This window comes from Acinonyx jubatus, chromosome C1, assembly GCF_027475565.1.
Source record: "Acinonyx jubatus isolate Ajub_Pintada_27869175 chromosome C1, VMU_Ajub_asm_v1.0, whole genome shotgun sequence".
Classification (NCBI taxonomy): Eukaryota; Metazoa; Chordata; class Mammalia; order Carnivora; family Felidae; genus Acinonyx; species Acinonyx jubatus.
The window spans coordinates 154,454,865-154,475,747 of NC_069381.1; the positions used below are offsets into that span (position 1 = coordinate 154,454,865).

General features: G+C 40.5%; 1 protein-coding gene across 5 annotated transcripts in view; it reads right to left on the minus strand.

Annotated features, from left to right (window-relative positions):
* The window catches only part of STK39 (serine/threonine kinase 39), a 313,579-nt gene that overhangs the window by 61,917 nt on the left and 230,779 nt on the right, over positions 1-20,883 (minus strand). For all 5 annotated transcript variants that reach the window (XM_053215228.1, XM_053215229.1, XM_053215231.1 and 2 more), the window contains 2 exons: positions 13,571-13,623; positions 9,249-9,317 (listed from right to left, as the gene is read on the minus strand). In XM_053215228.1, the coding sequence (XP_053071203.1) occupies positions 9,249-9,317; positions 13,571-13,623 (122 nt within the window). The remainder of the gene's footprint in view (positions 1-9,248; positions 9,318-13,570; positions 13,624-20,883) is intronic.

Here is a 20,883-nt window from a genome sequence, read left to right on the forward strand (position 1 = left end):
TTTTAATTTTTAAAATTTCTTTTGAAGTTTATTAATTTTTGAGAGAGAGAGAGAGAGAGTGTGTGAGCAAGGGAGGGGTGGAGAGGGAGACACAGAATCCAAAGCAGTCTCCAGGCTCTGAGCTGTCAGCACAGAGCCTGATGCGGGGCTCAAATTCACCAACTGTGAGATATTACCTGGGCCTAAGTCAGATGCTTAATGACTGAGCCACCAGGCACTTCTAAAGGTATTTTAAAATAGGAAAAAAAACAAAAACAAAAACAGATACTTGGGAAGCCAGGAGCAATGAGCTACAATCAAATTTGTAGGGGCACATTTTGAATGTTTAAAACCCTATGTACCATATTAAACCCTATGTACCATATTAAACCGCTCAACATTTATTTCTGATAAATATATGTAAGGAAGAACAATCAGTATAGTTCTCCCAAGCCACTTAGAGTCCTTAATTCCTTACACTATTAAACTTAACATACAGACAACTTTTAATCAGGAATCACTCAACTGTATTTATTGACATCATTCAACTAGCCCCAACCCTGTCTAAAACCCAGAAAGGACTTCAGGACTTTTCTTCCTTTTTTATAATCTGTCACCACTTTAAAATCATAGTCCAGTTGTATAACAGAGACAATATTTTTTAGCGGAAGTTTTCCTTTACTGAATTTCGACATCAGTAAACATCACAGCATAATCACCGAACTGAATATAAGAGAATATGTTCACTCCTTCCCAAGAGTTTCATTGTAAGAGCATAGTGCTCCTCAATAAATCCCAGATCACTCACAACAGACTAAAATATCCCTGGCTACAGCTGAGGGAAGAAGGCACTTCACACACCCAACCATATGCTCACGAATGAGCAAAGTTCTGTTGCTTACATACTTTGGAGACTCAAGACACTTTGCCATTATCTAGAAATAAAAGCTGAAGGGCCACTGGGGACCTCCTGCAGCCTGGACAGCAGCAGTTCTCATAAAAACTGTACTGACTCATTATGGCAAAAAATGCATACCAACGAAGCTTCTCCACACATCTCTACCATTTACACACACTCCAATTTTAAAACGTCAACTGGTACAGTTTTTTTTTTAATTTTTTTAATGTTTATTTATTTTTGAGAGAGGCAGAGACAGAGTGCGAGTGGGGGAGGGGCAGAGAGAGAGGGAGACACAGAATCTGAAGCAGGCTCCAGGCTCTGAGCTGTCAGCACAGAGCCCGATGCAGGGCTGGAACTCATGAACCACGAGATCATGACCTGAGCCGAAGTCAGATGTTTAACTGACTGAGCCACCCAGGCGCCCCAAACTGGTACAGTTTTAAAACAGACTCTTAAAAAGTAGAATCAAATAAGGCAAAAAAAAAAAAAAAAAAAAGCAACAAAGATTAGTGAGATTGGAAAAGATACAGATGACACAATAAGCTAAAAACACTTTCCAAAGGTTACCGGAAGCAGAAAAGAAAGCAGCAGCCATGAGATCCTACTGTGTATTAGAATCACCTGGGATGCTTGTTAAAAAATGCAAATTTGGGGGCACCTGGGTGGCTCAGTCGGTTAAATGTCTGGACTCTTGAGTTCAGCTTGGGGCATGATCTCACGATTGTGAGATCAAGCCCCACATCCAGCTCCATGCTGAGTGTGGAGCCTGCTTAAGATTCTCTCTCCCTCTCCCTTTGCCCCTCCCCCACATGCTCTCTCTCAAACAAACGAACAAACAAACAAATAAAAGCAAATTTCTACACTCATAAGCCCAAGACTCCAGGCTCTAGGCTGGAATCAGAAATGTGGCTCTAGGCTGGAATCCAGAAATGTGCATTTTTCATAAGCAACCAAGAAAAGAGTGATATGGGTATGTCAGGGTCCATGCTGAGACAAACACTGGAGCTTCAGCAAGTTCAAGAAGAAAGAATGCCTTCTGGAACCACCATATTTCCTTCCCAAGAGGCAAGACGCTAAAGTCGTGTGAGAAGTCTATTCTTATGGAAGAGAAAAAGGTGAAGGGGGCAGAAAGATAGGAAAACATCAGTTATGGTGAATTACTCTTCAGTTTTGAGAAGGTACAACAATATATATAAATTATCAATCCATGGACTATTGCAGCATTAAGTCTGCCAAATGAGGTTAAATGTATTCCTTTATCCGCAGGCATATTTATTAAGTGTGTGGCAAGGATGGTAGAGGTTCAATAAAGCAGAAGACAGGCCTTGCCTTAAAGGCGCTCTTAGCCTCCAGACAAAGAGAAGGCAGGCACCAGAAAGCAGAGCAGGATGAAAGCCACGTGTCTCTAAAGGTAAAATACAGTTCTCTGGAATTCACACGAGGAAAAGCTGTCCTGGATCTGTTATGGAGGGGGCAAGCATCAGAGAAGCCTGCATGGAGATGGCATTTATGGTGCTTCTTGAAGGGCAGACAGGTTTTGAACAGGATTCTAGTGTGCAGGAAAAGAGCACTCCGGGGTCATGAACACATGTCCGAAAGTCCACTGACAGTGCTTTGAGAATACACATAGCTAATATCAGCTTCCAGTGCAGTAAGAACCAGTCGGCTAGGCTGAAGCTCCACCAAAGGAAAATTGCATAAATGAATGCAGAAACACAGCTCGCTTCTCAGGAAACAGAAATTCTAACATCTGGTTCTAAACTCCACTTACGGGAAAAAAATATATACACACATGTTGTTAAAAGCCAGGAAATGGTGGTATAAAGACCCAGCAAGGAAGTCAGCAGGCACTTGGGAAGGCAGCTGCTGAGCAGCCACCTCCCCCCAGGTTCACCCACTGTGGAATCCGGCCCCTGGATAGGACCCCTGGAGGAGCCCCTGAGCAGGACAGACAAAGCAGGACAGACAAGTGGCTAGGTTAGCACCCATCACTGTTCTCTCTACTGCCGAGGTTCTAACACCCATTCAAAACAGACTCAAAAATATCATGGATCACAAGGCCTGAACAAAATTCAGAACTTTTGCTGTGTCTTGAACGTGAGTTGGGTGTTACATTTTCCCCTCCCCTGTGCTGCTATTGCAGAGAAAACTTCTGATTGGCTGGTTTTCAAGGAGGAGGCAAAGGAAACAAGTTTCTCTGCTGCTTCACTGTGTCAGGGATCCTTGGGATCCTTCTTAGAAACAACTGAAATGGGGACTCAGAACTGGTCTCTCTTGAGCTGTCAGCCATCCCAGCCAGGCAAGATAAGCAAATTCATACATGCATATCACCAACTTTTGCATCTTACAAAGTTAACCTTTTTTTTCTTTTTTTCAAACCAACACTCCCCCAGGAGGCCTTGTCAATCTATGACTTTCCACTAACACAGGGCCTAAAAACATCTCCTGTTTCTTGCCCAAGGTAGCGCTGCATTTAAGCACAACTGAAGTGGGTTTATGACTGCAGTCTACAAACAGTGCATTGAATCTCTGCACTGCTCTGCTTCTGCACAAAAACAATCACTCCATGTCACTACACCGTTCCTTCTTCAATCCAAACTGTGGTTTGTAAAGGTTCCCACACTAAAGGCAGATTACCCTGAAGCCAGGTGCTGAAGACTTGTTGTAACATATGCTTGCTACATTATAATAAAAGTCTATAATAAAAGTCATAACATTCATTGCTCCATAACATATACTATTGCTTCTTTCAGGTTTTGTTTTTTTTTTAATGTTGCCCCAAGCATGTCTAATTCAGGAGAAAATTCTGATGGGGGGAAAAACCTATTTAAATGGTAGCTGCTTTATATTATGGAAGATGGAAAATTACACATTAAGAAATCATTCAAACCTCTAGATGCCAATGCTCTAAGCTTAACTGGACTACTTTTTCTTTGTATAGTTGTCAAGTTGAACACATTTCATATTTATATAATACTACTTGAATTCTGCACTCTCAAAAGTAAGATTCTTAAAAACCTGGGATCCTGGGATCAAAATACCCTTTGTTTCCAAAGTAAAGGAGATACCCGTGTATTTAAAAATGGTATTTGTTTATCTCTAACAAGGATTCACAGAGTGCCAAATATATGAAGTACAAAGTTTGGGACGGTGGGAGCAGAACAGTTAAGAAAACAGATAAAAATCCTAGCCTTTAAGGAACTTATGTTCCAGGGAAAACTTACGTGGTTAACTAAATAAATGAAGCAGATAGCCTGTTAGACAGGGAGAGACTTAGTAAAATGATTAAATGAGGAGGCGGGGGCACCTGGGTGGCTGTCGGTCGAGTGTACAACTCTTGATTTTGGCTCAGGTCACGATCTCACGGTTTGTGAGTTTGAGCCCTGCACTGGGCTCTGTGCTGATGGCACAGAGTCTGCTTGGGATTCTCTCACTCTCTCTTTCTGCCCCTCCCCTGCTCATGCTCTGTCTCCTTCTCAAAAATAAATAAATAAACTTAAAAAGTTTTTCTTTTTAAATAAATGAGGAAGGGGTGTGGGGGTTGGGCTGCAATTTTAAGTAGGCTGGTCAAGGAAGGCCCCTTTAAGAGGCAGTATTTAGGGGCATCTGGGTGGCTCAGTCAGTCAGTTGAGCGTCCGACTTTGGCTCAGGTCATGATCTCACGGCTCGTGAGTTTGAGCCCTGTGTCGGGCTCTGTGCTGACAGCTCAGAGCCTGGAGCCTGCTTCGGGTTCTGTGTCTCCTTCTCTCTCTCTGCCCCTCCCCCACTCATGCTGTCTCTGTCTCTCAAAAATAAACAAACATTAAAAAAAATTCTATTTTAAAAAGAGGCAGTATTTAGACTCTAGGAGGTAGACAGGTGTCCTAGGGAAGGAATATCCCGGAAGAAAGAATGGCAAGTAAAAAAGCTGATGTGGCTGAGGTGGAACGAGCAACAGAGAGAAGAAGAAGAGAGGGATGTCCGAGAAGTGACAGGGATGGATCATGTAGGGGACTGTAAGCCACTGAGATGTGGGATGGAAAGCCACTAGAGGTTTTTATTTCAAATATTAATGTAATCTGGCTTTTTTTTTAATTGAGGTAAGTGTACAATCAGTGGTTTTTAGTACAGTCACAAGGTTGTGCAACATTACCACCTCTAATTCCAGAAGAACTTCATCACCCCAAAAAGAAACCCCATGCCCATTAGCAGTCACTCCCGCTCCCCCCGCCCCCTTGCCACCAGTGTCCCCCTCAGGCCCTGGCAACCACTAATCTACTTTCTGACTCTATGGATTTGCATATTCTGGTCACTTCATATAAATGGAATCACCCTACATGTGGCCTTACTTTTACATCTGGCTTACTTTTTACATGGATGTCTCTGGATGCTGCGAAGGGGACAGGCTGAAAGGCAGCAAAGACAGAAGCTGGAGGACCAGCAAAGGGAAGAATGCAGTAATTCAACTGAGAGATGAAAGAGGCTTGAAATTGGATGGGAAGCAAGATGGGAATAATGGCCATTACATTCTGGTTAACTGGATGTCAGGTATGAGAGAAAGGGAAGTCAAGGACAATGCAGGCTCTCAGCTGGAGCACCGGAAAAGAGATGACATCAACCCAGGGAGCAGGCTGGGGGAGGGGCAGATCGAGAGGACACAGCAGGGGCTGGATTCTGGAGATGTTAATTACACCTGGGATGCTACTAGCCTTTCATGAGAAGATACCACAAAAGGAACTGGGCAGGAGTCCGGAATTCAAAGGAGAGGTCTGGGCTGGAGAAACACATTTGGGAACTAGAGAATGAAAACATTAATACCACGAAACTAGGGGAGATCACCAAGGGAGTGATTATTATAGAAAAGAGGGGACGCCCAACCAAAGGGTCCTTGAGCATGTCAATATTTACAGGTCAGAGAGATGAGGAGCAACCAACGAAAAAGACTGAGAAGGAAACACCAATAAGGTGGGAGAACCAAGAATGAAATCTTAAAAACCAATGAAAAAAGTTATCACGGCAAAAGGCACTGTCTGCTCTGTCCAGGGCTGCTCATGTGCCACATAGTGGGAGGCAGCGGGGGCGGGGGGGTGGTTGTGGGGGAACTGAGAACAAACCACTGGGCTGAGGAACCAGGAACACAGCAAGCTGTCATTCACAGAGCACAGATCCTCCCTCTATCGCTCTGGGTCACTCTGCTCCAGCCACACCCACCTGTGCTTTGACACTTCACGCGCCACGTGAGCGCCCTCCCCGGGTGCAGCTTTGCCAAGGCACAGCCTGAGTGGAGAGGGAAGGTCAAAGGCCTGACCACAGTGGGCTCAGGAGAGGGTGGGAGGAAAAGGATTACAGTCAAGGGCAATTCTTTTGAGGAGTTTAGCTGTAAGGGGGATGGGTGGAGGGAAATAGCTACAATGGGGGCTGGGGCAAAGACAGAGCTTTCTGTAAGATGCGAGAAATACAAATGTAAAGAGGGAGGTAGATGATAAAGGAGAGAGCAGAGAATTGCTGGGACTGGTTTCAGGAAGACAGTTAAGCACACTTTATCTGTTTATCAAATAGTCTGCAGTTAAAATACAAAGCATCTACTGGTGTATGAAAAGCAAGTAAAGATTTGCTTTTCATTTTTCCAAGAGAAACAAACAAACAAAAAAAAACATCATTTAAAATGATCTGGATCTACTTTTCAAGGCTGAAGACATTGGATTGATTGTACACAGAAGGTCAGGGTCAGGGTTAGGCTCTGGGCTTAGAGTCCTAAGATGCAAGTTCAAAGACCATGACAAGTTACAACATCCCAGAATCTTTTGACCTCCCCTTTTCATCCATTAAATACTGATTAAAAACAACCTGTCCTTTCTACTTTATGTAACTGATGAACTAATCAAGTGAAATACACAAACACTGTAAGGCATTATCCAAAAATGTAAGGCTAATTTTTAGTGCTATTAGATAAGGAGGAATTGCATATGCTTGGCCTTATTCCAACACCTTATACTTGAGCTCCAATTAGGGGGGAAAAGCCAAAATAAAAATATTTGACAGAATAAGTAAAGTATGAAAAAATAAAGGCTATCTGATATTGTATTTAAAACACACTCAATAAATTGTACAGGAATTTTGCCTTAATTTCCTCTTTTACAGAACTTAACAACCCCAAATCCTTTAGTTTAGATTCAACTGAGACTGAGGCAAAAAAAAGAAGTATACTAAATTTGACTGAAGGCTTGAAGCAAGCCCATGCTTACAAAAAAGATGTAACCTAGTATCTTTCCATGAATCTCTCTTATTCTCCATGTTCCTTACCACCTGCCAGGATTAACTCAAGTCAAAAGGCTTTCATCCTTAACTTCTTGCCCAATAACAGACATTAGTAGGTATTTAAAATAAGTTTAAGATTATTATATTTATTAATTAATTTTTATTTCAGGCTGTATAGTGTATGGATCATAGTTCTTGCTAATCTTGGTCAAGCCATGAACTTTTCTCCTTATTTTGTCAGGTCAACCAGGAAACAAAGGCATGTGCTCACTTTTTCTAATGAGAATAAAGAGCATCTATCTTTGCCAAGGAACTGCTAACATAAACAATTCTGAGATGGAATTTACGGTAGACACCAAAGGTGAACTCACCTCATTGTTCAAGCTCTCCCTCACATTTGATCAGAACATTTTGCTAAGAACTCAGCTGGCCATGATATCTCCCAATATTTTAAAGGAAAGTGTGAGAGACAGAAAATATCAAGAGATACATACATACCTATGTATATGTATGTATGCCACTTTGCTTTAAACTATGTCTCTCTCTCTTTATATATGCATCACTTGGCAGAGAATCAGAGCTTCCTTGGGAAATCACATACAATTGAAAGGAAAAAGAGCTTAATTATATCTAATTATAAAGTATCTTCACCTTTATGACATATTGTTTGTATGTCAATAACATATTAGAGGGGCGCCTCCGTGGCTCAGTCAGGTAAGAGTCAACTCTTAATTTTGGCTCAGGTCATAATTTCGCAGTTTGGTTTCAGGGATCGAGCCCCATGTTGGGCTCCACCTGAGAGCCCGGAACCTGCTTGGGATTCTCTCTCCCCCTATGTCTCTGCCTCTCCTCCACTTGCACTCTCTTTTCTCTCTCAAAATAAATAAACATTAAAAAAATTAACATATTAGATACTGATTCTTTACTGAGAATCCTAATCTGCCACTAAAACCTCAGTTACTCTCAGAAATAATTCATTTATATAATGACCTACATCGTAGTTTACAGGAACAGATTACTCTGATGGGGAAGCATATCCACGTAAAGCTCCCTCAGTTACAAACTCCAACAGCACTGGGGAAAGGGTTTATTTTGAGCAAGTGATTTTTTTTTTTTAAGTTAAAACACATCAATTATGGGGCCCAAAGTCATTTTAAGCATCATTTTTAATTCGGTTATTTTTGAAGAAAGTTTGATCATAATACACATTACCCTAATATGATAATAATTATTAACAATATAATTAATTAATGTCATTGTTACCATTAGTACAATGTTAACTAATCTTGATTACTTAGGGTCATCAATATGAATACCCAGCAATGGACCACATTATGAAATCTTCACAAATAGGATTATCTAAGGAGCATGGAGCTTCTCACCCTCACCCTACAGGCTACACTTTTTCTTAGATAATAGTGTCTATCTCTTACAGCTTTCCTGCCCCCTCTCTCCATGCCATGCAGGGAGGCCTCCAGTCATCTCCTGCTCCCGAAAGCAAGCCTCTATATAGTGGGCACCCCATCTCCATGCAGCTATCTGTTTATTCTCAAAGCAGTAGAAACAGTCATGTGCCCAAAGAGAAGTGCCTCGGTCCCAATCCAGCTGCATGGCTCCAGAAAACACATGGAATCCCTTCAGGAATTTGTGTCCTTGTCCACACAATGAAAGAACTGTCCTGAATGATCTCTTAAGTCACATCCAACCTTAAGACCTTGTGATTCATCTTGCTAATGGCTCGGAAAACTAGTATCTAAGTTCATTAGAACTGTGCCCAAAGAAGGAACAGAGAAAACTCTGACAGAGGACCTCAGAGGTTCCTGTGCTTTGGTATGTGGAATTTATACCATCTTATTTTTCTATATCATAGACTTTTGGGTCTTCTAGGCTCTTCTTTACATTTCCCAGTAAGTGAGGCTCTTATTAAATGGGACAGAATTACAGTAAGAGCTTTTTAAAAAAGAAAATGATATAGGAGTCTTACACAGTTCTTCCACATAAAAGATAAGAATTCAAGACACAATTTTCAAACATCCAGAGTAAATTATTCCTTTATGAAAACTTTTGTTTCTGAATGCATTTACATTTGATAGACCAACAAAACGACACTGTATACTGGAAAATGATTTACCTATAACTACATCATGACCATCAACCAAGCCAGCAGAGAAGAGCTCCTGAGATACGCCATCTGCTGTATCTGTCCAAATGTGAAATGAATACGTATTAGTGACCGTAAAATAAAAAGCAACAACCCATTACAATGTAAAAGATATATTTTTCATTTACAAAAAATCACCTATGTGTGTTTTAATTCAACAATTTGGATTCTATCAGAAGGAAAGATCAGAAGTGATGTGAAATATATTTTGCCATATGTAATTTGCATCTTTGCATTCATTCAACAGAGGTTATGCACAAAATTATTATTTCATTTTTAGTGAACCAAAAAACATTTTCCCTTTGGCTACTATCTGAATTAATCCTCAAATGTACCTCTGTAAGTTAGCTCATAACTGGCCCCAATGACACTGCTTTTCTTTCTTGCCAAGGTTAATTCCAGCCATCATCAATCCTTTTCTATCATTAGTAGCCACTGAGTCAGAATTTATGGCAAAGGTTGAACAGGTAGCACTTGACACAACCTTATAGTTGATACAAACAGCCTTTGAGCTTGTTGGACTATTAAGATGAGCTATTTAAATTTATGCTATTAAGAAACTCCTTTCACATGACATTGATCATTTGATAGCAACAGATTCATTCTCTTAGAAAATGTGGTTGAATAAAAGAATGTAGTTTCTCAGTGATAAGTGACAGGAGTTAGGGATCTCATAAAGATGGGACAGGCTGTATCAAATGAATATAACCAAAATTACTTGAAAGGCTACGAATGAACATGGTAATAGTGAGAAGTCTGTTTGAAGACTTTGTAAAGAGAAATTGATAAATGGCAGTGTGCTCAAAAGAACCACTATGAACCTCCATGTCTTCCCAAAGGACATGACACGGTCCCCATGGCCTTCTGACATTATCACAAACATCCAGAACTGTAGATGGGTAAGAAGAAACTGGCTCAGCAGCTGGTAATAACCTAGATGAAGGTTTAACTTAAGTGTCTTGCAAAGTCAGGCAGCACCTCAAAGTATTGCTGGTGAATCAAACAAGCGTCTAAACTGAACTGCAGTTTGTCATACCTGAGGCTGCCCTCTGTGTGTGTGTGTGTGTGTGTGTGTGTGTGTGTGTGTTTCTATGCTCACACAAGCGTGTCGCTAAAGGTAAAATTATCTTTCACATTTGTGGGCTTTAATATACTTAGCCCAGTGTGTGACACATAGTAATTACTCAATAAATGGTTAACTGTGATGATGATGTGCAGCTCATCTGAAAGCTCATCTGAAATGTACCCCACGCTCTACTGCACTTTCTTTCTCCCTTTCATACATGGCCCAATTTCCCAGATCTCCAATAAAAAACCTGAGGGCCAATGGATACTCTTTGTACATCCAAAGAAAATGTCGCATTCCATCATTTTACTCATTCCATTCTACAATGAATGACATGGAATATAACATGAGGGAAATGTTAAAGAAAAAGAAAGGAATTTTAACTAAACTGTGAGATTCCACGCCACGGGGGCTAATATTGGGGCTTGTCCTTATTATTAGAAGTACAAAAACACCTTATAAAATTCTCTCAGGGATAAAATGATCCCATGGCATGGAATCTAGGGTGGAATAATGAGAGGCTCTACTCTGCATGTGATTTAGCTTTGTGAAGTCGACACTCAGCCACATAATCTCATCCTCCTGATGCCACTGGAAACTTGACTACAAAAAGTATATTGAATTAAAGTGCCTACCTAGGCAGTGATTACATTTCTACTGACTGATCATCGGTTAAAGCATCTGGATGTGTTACTACCACCTCTAAAGTATCAATAAGATCTAAGAATTTACAATCACAGAATGTAGTTGAAAATGGAATAATCAAGCAAATCCACACTGTGGGCTAGCACTAAAACAGTACCAAAGCAAATGACATTCTCAAATGATTCAAGTTTCCAGCATCTCCTATTTTCAGGACTCCTGAATATTAGATGAATCACATTAAAATAGCACAAGGGTCATGTTGGCCATTTTGATCCAAAATAGAAATATTCCATTAAGCAGTTATCTTGTAGGCATGTAAGTAATATATCAGTAAAGTTAGGAACAGGAACTTGAAGCTAATTGGTGATTTATTCTTCTTTAAGCTGCTTAAACATTCCTAATGTGCAAACAGGTTAAATAATCATAAATAATTACATATGCTCTAGTTTCCAGAGTATACAGTAAAATAATAAATAAAGAGGGCTTACTCTCAAATGAAGACAGAATATTGGATATGTTTATGTTATACATTCTATGCTATATTACACATTTATGTATACATAGAGCACAGATGTATGTATATGTACGTATGCACGCACACATGCATGCACAGATGTAGTGTAGACACCATCTGAATGAAAAGACAGCATCAGTATTCACAGAGGTATGGTGATATATCCATGGTGTTTCCATTACTAATGGCCTGTGCTCACTGCCCTGCGATGGCTGGCTATCCTCAGAAAGCCAACACTAAGGTTTCTGGTAAACAAAAGCAGACTCTTAACCTACAATGGCAAACGAGGCTGCTTATGCCAGCACAAAGGGCTAGGTAATGCTTCCCCCTTCCCAAATCCTCAATTCAGAAATTCATTTCTTTGCTTTCCCTTAAAATTAATTTTATTGCCTCTGTAAATTTTAGATAATTAGATGAAAAAAAAAAACCCAACCTTTAAATAAGAAGTTGTTCTTTTACTTACTGTACCTGAAACATTTATTATGGAATTACTAGATTTTGTCACAGTATTGGCTGGTCAACATTCTTATATTAAGAGACAAAATAGAGAGCTTCTGGGTAACAGTAACTGGTGCTGTACAATTTCATAGACCGGCTCCAAACTGTCAAAGATGGATGTTCCCAGAAGAAAGATCAATTAGCAAATTTGTTTAGGCCTTTTTAAAATATATAGTTTGTAAAAGGTACTTCGTATGTTAGTTTAATTCAAATATACTGGGAATCATAAAATCTTTAGGCTGACAGGGGACTAGAAATCAGGGCCAGTGTGCCTTGACCACATATGGCCCAGGAACATATTTTTTTGGCCAGCAGTGTTTTTTTGTTTTGTTTTACACTGAACGTGAACAGACAGAACTGCCTGGTTTCCTGAAGCTCACACCCCCTCCCCTCCCTGCCAACCCCAAACATTTGCTTTGGCTCCTGTACACATCTGAGTTTGTATCTTCTTACAGGTTCTAATAGTAGGGAGGTCAAAGCAGTCAAGTGATTAACCAGGTAACATGTTGGAAACTTTCAGATTTTCAAAATTTTAGGAAATCAAATTTAATCAAATCAAAATGTACACGGAGCTCTAATACGTAAAATAATTACAGACTGTTGTTAGTTTATATATATTAATATAGTCAAGGGTATGAGCCTAATGTATTTTGTTTTAACAATAAAACAGAATGTATTTTAGAAGGTTTTCAATAGAGACACTGAGGCTGCTTTCACATATTTAAAAATCTGAAACCGTCAAGAAGAAGAGTCACAGTCTCAGCATCAGCATCTGATTTTCAGCTCTCTGGGTTGTTCTGGTTATACACTAAAGGGAGGAAATAGCAATTTTTGCTTAACAACTAATCTTGCGGTCCCCAAAGCCTGTTCGTAGATGTTATTTATCCATTAATTAACCAAAACTACTGGAGATTCTCCTGGATAGCAGGCATTTGCCAAGTGCTAAAGATACCAAGAAATGCGACATAGTTCTAGAAACTCCAGGCATCCAGGAGCTGAGAGAGCAACCAGTCTAGCCTTTAAGCTGTTTCACTAACTATTTAAAATATTAAAATTGTATTTAGAAGCAAGAATGGCAATGTGCCTACCAAGGTGTACCAACAGAGACCACAGACATTCCTCCCTCCACACAGGCTTCATATAATATGAACTGAGAGCAGAGGGGCAAAGCGGATCCCTTTTTTGTGTGACAGCTCGTTTGTTGCTCACCTCTCATTAGGATTGCTCTCTGTTAGTCATTACACTCACCATAACGTCCTTTAGGCCCTGTGTCCCCTTGCCAGTACTTGTTCTCATGGTTGAGCTAACATAGGTAATTTGTACATGTATGTAAACCACGCAGCATGCCACAGAAACTCATGTAGGCAGTAGTGGCTCGGTTTGGATTCCCCACAATTATTGCAAATCCTTCACTGCTTCTCTTCTTCCTGCCTTCCTTCCTTCCCTCCATCCTCCTTTCTTCATTTTTAAAGAAAGCATTTTCAAATAGCAGATTATAACCACACACTTGTAATGAATTTCTTAAAGGCTCTTTGCAGCAATAAGATAATAATTTCAATTAAAACTTACCTCTTCCTGGAGTAAACTCAAATCGTATGTCATTAAGTTCCTTTCTGGAGTTTCTGAAATATATAACATGTAGCACATTAAAATCCAACGAAGTGTAGTTTCATCAAACTAAATGTATTCCAATCTTTACAAGATGCTACTAATAGGTAGATAGTGTTTTACAATTTTGGGTTACCTCTGGGTACTTCCTCAAATGGGAGAGATAGTTATGACAATAATAAAGGGAGATATTTAAATGACTGAATTTACCGATATAAACATGTTTATTTCCCAAAATTCCAAAAATAAAATATTCTTTTACAAAATCTATACTAAATCAATAACCTTCAATATAGTTCCATAATTAAAAATTTCAGAAGATTTTCGTCTGGAATAAATAATATTCAATACACTTTTCATATTTTTCCTGAAAATAGCATTTTATCTAATTATTTTTAAAAAGTGAAACGAACAAGGGTGCCTGGGTGGCTCAGTTGGTTAAGCATCCAACTTCGGCTCAGGTCATGATCCCATGGTTCGTGAGTTTGAGCCCCACGTCTCCGCTGAGCTGCTTCAGATCCTTGGTCTCCCTCTCTGCCCTCCCCCGCTCATGCTCTCTCTCTCTCTCTCAAAAATAAATAAATGTTTTAAAAAAAAAACATTAAAAAAAAAGTGAAACAGGAAAAACAGTCTCAGTGGTAAGGTTTATGACAATGACAATACTATGCATTAAATCACGTAACAAAATGCCCCAAAAAGGATGTGTATTTTGTTATTAAAATTTTTGCTACAAAGAGGGGACCCCTGAATGTTGTTTAATTATCCACTGAATATAGAAGCTTTTTTTAAAGTTTGTTTATTTTGAGAGAGAGGGGGGTGGGGGGAGAGACAGAAAGAGAGAGTGAGAGAGAAAGAGAGAGAGGGAGAGGGAGGGAGAGAGAGAGAGAGAGAGAGAGAGAGAGAGAGAGAGAGAGAGAGAGAATCCCAAGCAGACTGCACTCTCAGTGCGGGGCTTGAACCCACAAACCAGGAGATCATGATCTGAGAGGAAATCAACAGTCGGATCCTCAACCAACTGAGCCATCCAGGAGCCCCAAATAGATAAAATTTTTAAAAATAAACATAAAATGCTTACATAAAATTGTAATACATATATACACGTATATTCAATCCAAAAACTGATACTAGGTTAATATGGAACAAGCAAATACCTAAGATGTGAGTTTTCCATTTATATTAATTTCAAGAAAGGATATGGGGCAGTAAGTTATAATTAAAATGGCTTTAAATTCTCATAAGAACACTAAAATGTTATGATAACTCTCAACAGATGCTACAATTAAAGTTAATAAAAACACCATAAGAAACTGCAGTAGGAAACATGAAATAGTAATTTCTGCAAACCCTCAACTACTTGCTCAGCTGCCAAGGGTCCAAGCCAGAGACCAGAGATGGCCTGAATACCCATTCCAAACCTCCTCCTTCTGGTGCCAGAAGAGTCTGATCAAATCCTGTTAAGTAGTCCTGTTTGGGATCCTGGAGCAGTATCTCCTGGTCTCTACAAACAGTGCCCACATTATGATGCCACCAGCCTGTGGGCCCTTTTTGGTCTATAGCCTGACCTTGTTTCTTTAGGCCCCATGACATTCTACCACAGTAAATACAGGAGGCCCAGAAAAATGACAAAGGCATGTTACCGGCTTAGAGAAAGCCCTTCTCCCAGGGCCTAGAGACGTGGGTTCCAGTCTGTACTTTTCCACAAGCAGAGAAGTGAAGAGTCAAGAATTCAAGAGATGCCCAAGCCCAGGCCACAGACATAAGAGCCCTGAACCACTATGAATCTCTTCCCAGGTGTCCCCCCACCTTGACTCTGTGACTACTCTCAGAGATAGAATAGGACTAGGGGATGACAGCAATTCCTAAAGCCGGGCTTCTTTTAGGAACTTCTGAGAATCTGAAAACTAAAAATCGTGAACTGTCTCTAAAAAGGGGGCATATGACCAACACATGAAATTGCAGACGGCTGAAGATGGTTCAGAGATCAGCTTAGACCTCAGACGGAGTGACCCTCTCCTGGACGTGGAGTGGGCCATGAACAATCAGTGCCTTCGAAGGAAGGGCTGTTTGCCTGTGGCACTGTTTACCTACCAGTGTCGCCACACATTTACATAGTGCTTTCATATGTATCAGCAGTTCTTCAACTGGGGTTTTTTTTGTAAACTTCCATAATGTCTGGCTTAAGATAGATGGATTCTTATTTTTGCTTCTGTATTCAGTCTGTTGCAATATCACACATCACATTGCCAGCCACTGGAAAATTCCACGCTACATGTTGCAATCGCGAAAGTGAAAAAAGCACATAATTTCTTAGTGTTATTATAAAAACAGTTTTGACCTCATGGGCTTCCTAAAGGGGACTCAGAGATCCCTAGGGCCATAGGAGCACACTTTGAGAAACATGGATAGCAAATGTCATGAATCAAATCTCATTTTCTTCCAGCAATCAACCTTTGAAATATGCAAAGTAGGTATTACTTGTTTTCCATTTTTTAGATGAGCACATTCAATGGCCTTTCCACGTTTACAAATTTAGTGGCAGAGTGAGGACCAACAATTTTACATTGGAAATATCTAATACAAGTATAGAAAAGTGGATTTCTTTTCCCTTTTGAGAGAAAACAATATTCCCCAAGATTTTGCGTATTACCATAAAAGATCAGCAAGCATTCTTTTTAACAGCCTTGGTTTTATGTGCTGTATGTTAAAAAGGCTGAATTAGTACTAAAACAGTCCAATAAGGGAAAAAAATGATCACTAGGAAAGCAAGTATTTATAGTGTATTTAATAATGAAATGACAGAAGGAGAAAAAAATGAAAAGGAATTTGATTTGATGGGAATATATGTCATTGTTCCTTTCCTTTCCTTTGGCCAGTCTTATCTAAATTAGTTTGTCCTACTAAGGCCATGAGAAAAGAAGTATAAGAACTGTACCCAGAATATCTTCATGCACATCCTGATTCTTTAAATATTAATACCACAGAAGTAATATCCAACACCCATAATCTCTATCTACATCAACTATGGCTCAAGTTATGGAGGTGGCCTAGTCAAGTCATTCTTTTATGACTCTGAACCTAAAATACTTGCCTTTGAAAAGATCACAGTGATTGATTGTGAGTAGTAGACTTGTCTCATCAGGATGAAATAGGGTTGGAAAAATGCCTAATTGGATCTAACTACTGAAGGTCATCCTTTTATAAAGAATTAATCTTTTCAGACTCCTACTTAACACCTTTAATTGAAAGTACATTTACTTTAATTGATATGGCACAAGATACTCTTGATTTCAGAGAAGCTGAAAATAGGTATGATTTAAGGCCGGAAACTAAGTCTGTGCAACTTTACAGAGGAAATGTTTAAAACTTGAAAATTAACAGCTTCAAGACCCAGGCTACCTTTGATAACTCTTATTAAAAACACTTTTAATACTAAAAATGACCAAAAGAATCCCACAACCCAACCCAATGAAAAACATACTCCTAAATTCAGTAATAAACACAAACCCTTATTTCTCATTATAGGTATACATTATATCATAAAGGCAAAGGTCTACAGAACTCAGGCAGAATATATTTTTTAAATAGGTAATGCCATCACGTGTTTTAAAACCCAAAAGGTACAACAGGGTATTGTATAAAAACTGGGCCTCCTCTTGCCACTCAACTACCTGGTCCCCTGAAAGGTTGAGGTTTTTTGTGCATCCTTCCTGAAAGGTTTCATGCATATATTAGCAAACAAACATACATAGTCCCTTCTAACCTGTTTAATACAAGCATAGCATACTATATCCATTGTTCTATGCCTTGTCTTTGAACTTAATAGTATACCTCGGAATTTCTCCATATTGGTTCATAGAAAGCTTTCTCCTCTTTTTTTTTTTTTTTTTTTTTATAGCTACACAGTATTCCGTTGTCTGCCATGTCCTTTTTTTGACCAGTTCCCATTCTGTGAACAGACTCTTTCCAGTCTTTCTCTATTGTAAACAAAGCTTAATTGTGTATAATCCTCCTTGTCCTTATGTCATTTTGCAAACACACGAGTATGAAAATAAATTTCTAGAAGCAAATTGCTTGGTTGAAGGACAAAGGTATTTGCAATTTGATAGATATTGTCAAATTCCCCTTCATTTAAGTTGTACCAATTTATACTCTCTCAAGCAATTTGTAAACACCCTTGCAGGAACTTTAAATGAGTAAAGCAAGAAGTATATATATACATATATACATGCATATGTATACATACACATATATATGTGTATATATGCATGTATATGTGTATATGTATGTGTATGTATATGTGTGTATATATATATACGTACACACATATATGTATATGTGTGTATATATATATATATGTATATGTGTATTTATATATATATAAATAAAAGCAAGGAGACAGGAGGACTCTGCCAACTGGAAAGCTTCTTTCCCATTTAAAGAGGGCAACCACTACTCAGCACCAGCTGGTTAAGCTAGGCAGGAATTTGGGCTCCATTTTGTTAAAAACTAAAAAAAATTAAAAAAATTTAAAAAACCCACAACAAAAAATGTGCATACAGACACAGACACACACAAGATACATATGTGCTATGTCCATTCTAAGTGGAAAATCAGAGAGTCAGACTGTCATGTGTAAAGTCTTCCTTCTTGCTTCCTTAGTTCAACTCATCTGCAAGGAACATAGTGAACACTCAAATGAAGCAGGTGGCTATGGGGGTGGTGATGACAATCATGTGAGTGAACATGTAACTGTCCCTGGTGATAGGGGTGCAGAAAGCCTGTGTAGTTGAAGTATGCATTTTATAGGACGTAGCATTTTTCTGCACTTCTTAATGTACCATGTCAGGACTGTCTGATAGAGTTATTGCTCCTGGAGGGCTCTGAAGCCAAAATGCTAGCTCAGGACTAATGTCTTTTAGCCCATGCCAAAAAGTGTATGGGGGCACACACCCTCTACGAACCACATGGGATCAAAATGCTTAGACCACTGGTTGTCAAAATGCAAAAACCACTGGTTGTCAAAGGGCATCATCAGCTGTAAGTGCCACTGGCACTGCATCCTTTCCACTCTGGAGTGAGGCTGAATGTCGACCATTTCCCCAAGCTCTGAGGTTGAAGAATGCAGCTGGGGTAACACTGGCAGGCACAGTGTTTCCTAGGGGCACAGGGGCAGCCCCTCCCTTCTAAGCAGCAGACAGCTCCCCCTTTCCTTACCTGAACCTGAGATTTCAAGTCAGGGTGAAGCTGCCAGCATCCGAGGAAGTCCAAAGGGACTCGCACTCCCAGACTCCCGGAACGTTTCTCCCCTTTCGGGAGCAGGATGGAGACTTTCAAACAGGGTGGGCCAGGGATCAGGACATCATTTTTAGTTCAAGCTTCTTTCCTGCTCTTGATACTGAACTGAAGTCTTTTCCCACAAGCTTAGGGGAGAAATGGACTATGGCTCCCACTAAGCTTCCTGGGCCTCCCCCTCCACAGCAGCAGAGAGCCTGGTACAGACTGAGGACATACGGAGCTGTGGGGACAAAGGTCTACATTCAAATCCACTCACTACTTATTTGGCATCTGTAGTCTGTTTCCTTAAATGTGACATTGGGAGAATAATAATTAATGGCATTTACTATCTGCCAGTAAATGCTTGGTGCTTTGCATATGTTATCTCATGCCGTGCTCAAAACAACCCTTGACGTGGGGATGGCTCTTGTCCACTGTTATCTTACAGACAAGGAAACTGAGGCCTAGAAAGGGTAAAAGGACATATCCAAAATCATGTGTCTGATTAGCAGATGTGAACTAAGCCTAGAACGGGATGAATGTTACCCATGGTCTTCTCCAGTGCATAACCCTTACTGGAGGCACTGTGGGTCCTGCCCTGAGTCTATAGAGGCTCCTGACTGGTCTCTCCACATTCAAGGTCAGGATCTACACAGGAGCCAGGCAGCTTGTTACCTGGAAATGTGATCATGCCACACCCTTGCTGAAAGACTCCATTTCTGCCCCTTATTCTTAAAACAAAATTTAAAATCCTTAGCATGACCGACCCCGCAAGACTTGCTTCTACCTGTCTCTCCACCTTCAGCTCTCCCACACTTTCCCCTGCTCACCTTGTTGCTATCTCCTGGCCTGCCCTCTTTCCCCACATGCAGCTTTGCAAAGGCACAGTGTGAGTGCAGCAGGCACCTCGGGAGGCAGTGGGAGGAAAGGGATAACAGTCAGGGGCAATTCTTGTGAGGACTTTAGCCATAAGAGGGTGGTGAGAAATACCTATAATGTGCGGTGGGGTAAAGAGAGGGCTTTTCTAAGATGGGAGAAAAGAGACATTTGTGTGTTGCCAGGACAAGTAAAGAGGGAAACAGATGGGGAGGGAATGGAGAAGTGTTCCTGGGGCTGCAGCATGTCGGGGGCCAGCTCCCCTCACTGCGAGGAAATCTCCACTCTCTCTCTCTGTCCACATGACTGACTCCAACTGTGCTCTGAGGCCTGGTCGTATCTTTTGGGGTAGACCGGGAAAGAAGAGTAAAGGCAGCCAGATGAGGCGCCCTGTCCAGTGTGCTCTCCTAGCCTCCAGATCTGTGCTCAGTACCTTCATATTCTGCACCAATGGAAAGTGATTACTTTAAATTTTTTAATGTTTATTTATTTTGAGAGAGAGAGACAGAGACAGAGACAGAGAGAGACAGAGCACGAGCAGGGGAGGGACAGAGAGAGAGAGGGAGGCACAGAATCTGAAGCAGGCTCCAGGCTCCAAGCTGTTAGCACAGAGCCCATGTGGGGCTCGAACCCACGAACCGTGACTTCATGGCCTGAGCCGAAGTCGGATGCTTAACCAACTGAGCCACCCAGGCACCCCAAGAATGTCATTACTTTAATGTCCATCTCGTCCATTAGACACTAAGCTCCCAAAGAGCAAAGACCTTTAGCTTTTGCTTGTTCACTGATTGTTCACTGCTCTTCCCCTCAGCACCCAGCCCAGTGCCTTGGGAGTGAACAGATAATACTTGTCACATGAATGAATGAAGGAAGGAATACATGAATGAGTGAAAATTTTAGAAGCCTGGCTTTTGTCAAGTGCCTCTCCTTGGCCACCACCACCGTGATTCCCTGGCTGCCTTTTCTCTGCCTGCCCAAGCCCTGCTGTCTGCCTGTCCCTTCGGTGTTAAATGTTCTGCCCTGACAATCTTCCCCTCTCCTTCTCTTTCTTGATGAGTAGTTCGAAATGCATAAGCCAAACCCAGGTACTGCCCCAGAGCTTTATACCCATTATCCAAGTGCCT